Source organism: Cariama cristata, unplaced genomic scaffold, assembly GCF_000690535.1.
Source record: "Cariama cristata isolate BGI_N322 unplaced genomic scaffold, ASM69053v1 scaffold21799, whole genome shotgun sequence".
NCBI classification, from domain to species: domain Eukaryota; kingdom Metazoa; phylum Chordata; class Aves; order Cariamiformes; family Cariamidae; genus Cariama; species Cariama cristata.
The window spans coordinates 1-3,797 of NW_009637676.1; the positions used below are offsets into that span (position 1 = coordinate 1).

The 3,797-nt window shown below is 48.1% G+C and overlaps 1 protein-coding gene across 1 annotated transcript; it reads left to right on the forward strand.

Moving 5' to 3' along the window:
- Positions 1-912: 912 nt before the first annotated feature.
- DNAL4 (dynein, axonemal, light chain 4) lies at positions 913-3,518 on the forward strand. Its single transcript, XM_009708433.1, has 3 exons — positions 913-1,090; positions 1,935-2,018; positions 3,150-3,518. Exons 1-3 carry the CDS (start codon positions 1,019-1,021, stop codon positions 3,312-3,314), a joined length of 321 nt encoding a protein of 106 aa, XP_009706735.1. The 5' UTR covers positions 913-1,018; the 3' UTR covers positions 3,315-3,518.
- Positions 3,519-3,797: the final 279 nt, after the last annotated feature.

Genomic DNA, 3,797 nt, shown 5'->3' on the forward strand with positions numbered 1-3,797 from the left:
TGCCCCGCTGCAGGCAGTGTTCTGCCCTGTGGAGGTTGTGGTGGGGACATCTGCAGGTCCCACGGTCCCTCGTGTAAGAGCCGGTGGTCTGTTAGACTTGGTGCTGTAGCCAGCAACTCTACACACTTGGCGTAAATGCTTGGTCTGTGTGGTGTTGCTTTCTTTTCCATTTAATATGGGGTCACCCTTGCTTCCTCTGGGTAGGAGAGGAAGGTGCTTTGTTCTGGATGAGAGAACCCGAGGGAAGACCACGGTGAAATGTTCTGAATCTGCCAGTCAGACAGTGCTGTGCTCTGCGTTGCCCAAGTAGAGGCTGGTTGGGAATTGGGCCCAGAGGTACGGTCCAGCGTTTTCCCATATGGTCCTCCCCAGCTGACAAATGCTTGGGGACGTGAGGAGCGAGTGCACAAACCAGACCGAGATGTTCCTGTTAAACATTTCCGTCCAGACATGCACGCTGATCCTGTTCCTAAAATACTCTTACCCTTCATTTGTCAGGCGCAGTTTGAAACCCTCACAGATAACAGTGTCCTGGGAAGATCCTTTTGGAATTAATCAATATGCATAACAGCCGATGTATTGTTCTCCCTTCCCTTGTCGGAAGCTGTACCCTGGCTCAGCTCTTCCCTCAGGCTCGATTGGTGCTTCTGGGAAGTGCTGTGCTCTTGAAGCCTTGTTTATGGAAAATGATATGTTTTTTAAATTTGTTTGCATTAATGGTCTGTAAGATAATGCTCTTAAGTGCGTGGCCTGTGAAGATGGTACTGAGAAACAGCAAGTAGTCAAGATATTCTCGTAATAGTTTTATTTGCCTTCATTTTAATTCAAAGCTTTCTTTCTCTGTCCTGTGTTTGTTTTTGTTCAAGCAGTGTCCTCTCAGCTGAGAAGGTTCCTTGCCCGCTGCAGCTGCTCTGCCCGTGCTCACAGAGCCGTGTTCCTCTCGGCTGTTTGTGCCGCAGCACCTTGCTGAGCTCCAGGCAGCCCCTCCACCCCTTCCCGGGGTCACTGTGGAAGGACCATGGCAGACACCGGGGAGGGGAAAAAGGAGGAGGCTGATTATAAAAGACTTCACAGCTTTCCACTGATTAGGGTAAGAAGAAATTATGCATTTACCAGTGTTACAGATATGAAATTCTACCTTCATCCTTACCAGCTTTCCAAACTAGAATGTCTCCCACTGAGTAGCTGGTGTGAGAACGTGTGTACTGATGGTCCTGCGGAGGGATCCCGGTCATCACAGCTGCTTTCTCCCTGTCCTTGACCTCTGTCAGGGAAATTTAGTAGCATCGTTGTTCCCCCCATGAGGCGGTGGAAGCCTGGGGCAAAGTGATCCGTCTAATAGATTGAACGTGCTGCCTTTGGAGCCCTCTCCTGTGTTCTGGATGCAGCTTGCTGTTTTTTTCCTAGAGGAGCTGGAGTAAAAGATCTTGTTAGCCAGCCAGATAGCAGAAGAGGAAGAAAAGGCTGTGTAATCTAGACTTCTTTGTTATGCTTATAGCAATAATTAAGGACTGTGGTTGGAGCAATATTAACATGCTTTCCCTTCGTCTTATAACAGAAAAACTGACGAATGTATTCATCTCCTCCTTTAAGTCGTGCTTACTTAGTGCTAGTCTTAATGTTAGGTAAAGAAGAATTCTGCATTGGCTGGGATGAAGGAACGAATGGATTGCTTGTAACGCAATAAGCCATTTTCATATTTACCGTTCTCTGAAACAGTGGAAATGCTTGGTGTACGGACAAGCCCGTGCCGCTGGTGATGCCCTCCCACCTTGAAGCAAGCATTAAATTCCCAGGGACTAGCTGCCTTCTGCCCACACCCAGCAGTCTAGGCCCCCGCTATAGCCTGCGCAAAAGTAAGGGCTACTTACTGTTGTCTTGTCTCCTGCTCTTATTTTTCTGCTTAGTTCCTCTTGTTTGTTTGCTCTTTCCAGCACACAGACATGCCGGAGGAGATGCGTGTAGAGGCCATGGAGCTGTGTGTCACGGCATGTGAGAAATACGCCACCAACAACGAGGTACTAGCCAAATCCCAAAATGACCAGCCTTCAGTTGCAGTTCAGGGAACCTGCAGGAGCGGGGCTAAGGGCGCAGAGCAGAGCAGAATCAGATCCTGACATCCTGTTACTCTCTTTCTGCACTGAGCAAGGGTAGAAGGCGGCAAAGAGCCTGGCTAGATCTCCGATTCGGTTCCCTTTGTCAGCAAGATCCATAATGGCACTTTGCTTTTCTGCAGGAAGCAGAGATTAGTAATGATTTTACTTCACGACTTTACCTCCTTCCTGATCCTGCCTTGCCTGTGACATGCTTCCACTCTGTTCATAGAATGCCCTGTGTCCTGAACTGTGAGGAGGCTTTTGTTTTGGGGTTGAGTACCTGAAAATCTTTCAACCTTTAGGTACAGTCTGTTAAGTTTTCCCTCCTGACTTTCAGCCTCCTGAATGAAATTACTGAGACCATATAAATGGAGGGTGATGCAGAAGTTACGGTCTTGGCAAAGGTTGCCCTTAACTTTGAGAACCAACGATAAAGGAAAACACACCTTGCTCCGTGGGCCAGGCACAGACTGCTTGTTGCCAGAGCAGTTTTGTGTTGGAGCAAGGCAAAGCTACGAAGCCAGAGATTCCTTCTGTCCCCCATCCTGCCTTTGGCACCACATGTCACTGCAAAATCTTCCTCTCCCTTTTTAGATCAAGCAGGGTGTGATCTGGGAGAAGTGAGCCTTTTAAAAGTCAACCTAGTTTCAGTGTTTTGGTAATTAGCTGGAGAAAAAAAAAAATGGACTCCTGTAAAAATAGCCGCAGCTTAGTGACCTGAATCTCTTCTCATGCTCACTACACCCAGCATGACTCCATCAGCATCTAAACCAGAAGGCTTGCTTCAGACTGTGCGAGCGAGAGAAGCGATTGCTAGATGCAGTTCTTTAATTTCTCCTAGCTGCTGTGTCAGAGGCTGATGAAAAGAGAGAGACCTGTTTTACCCTTGGGCGTAGCTCTGGGGAGCTCCCAGTTCCTGCAGTCCAGCTGCTATACCTGTTGCCTATGACTTGAGTGGTCTGTTAAAGGGAGAAGAAAACTAGGGGGATGTTTGCATAAAAACTCACTGCTTGCTCCTTCTCACCCTACACTTTCCTCCTTAATGTTCTCCAGAGCGCTGCCAAGATGATCAAAGAGATGATGGACAAGAAATTTGGGTCCTCCTGGCACGTGGTGATTGGGGAAGGTTTTGGCTTTGAGATCACTCACGAGGTGAAGAATCTGCTGTACATGTTCTTTGGTGGCAGCCTGGCCGTGTGCGTCTGGAAGTGCTCCTGACATCTGGCCAGGTCCCAGACTGGCTGCATACAAGAGATTTCTTCCTTCTCTTGACAGGTTTTGTACAATCTGGAGGTGGGGCTTTATTTTTAATAGTTAAACGTCAAGTTTTATTTTGTTTTGTTTTTCATACTGATGTAACAGTTCTGTGGGATACATAGAGTTGGTGCGTGTGCGCCTGTAAACTTGCTAAGCTTTCCTGTCCTTGCTCGTGGGATTTCTTAATCTGTCTGTGGCTCTTGCCTTGGTGTTTGAGCTGAAGCAGGAAGGAGGTGGGGAATAGGTAACCTCACGACACGCTGCAGAGCCGTGCAGCAGCGCTAGGAGGGGGAAGCGAAAGAGGAAAGGTGCTATCTAGCCCTACATTTGTTGTTTTGGGTTTTTTTTTTCTCCTCCCACTTGTTCCATGTCGTGTCCTCTCTTCTCTGCCTTCCCCGCTACCGTATGGTATGGCTCTGACCGGCACCTGTCTCTCCTCTCTCT

Excerpts from the sequence above, each read along its gene's own strand:
- DNAL4 (XM_009708433.1), top strand. The coding sequence starts at position 1,019 with ATGGCAGACACCGGGGAGGGGAAAAAGGAGGAGGCTGATTATAAAAGA. Across the intron at positions 1,091-1,934 it reads ACAGCTTTCCACTGATTAGG|CACACAGACATGCCGGAGGA; the intron begins GTAAGAAGAAAT and ends TGCTCTTTCCAG. Across the intron at positions 2,019-3,149 it reads AATACGCCACCAACAACGAG|AGCGCTGCCAAGATGATCAA; the intron begins GTACTAGCCAAA and ends AATGTTCTCCAG.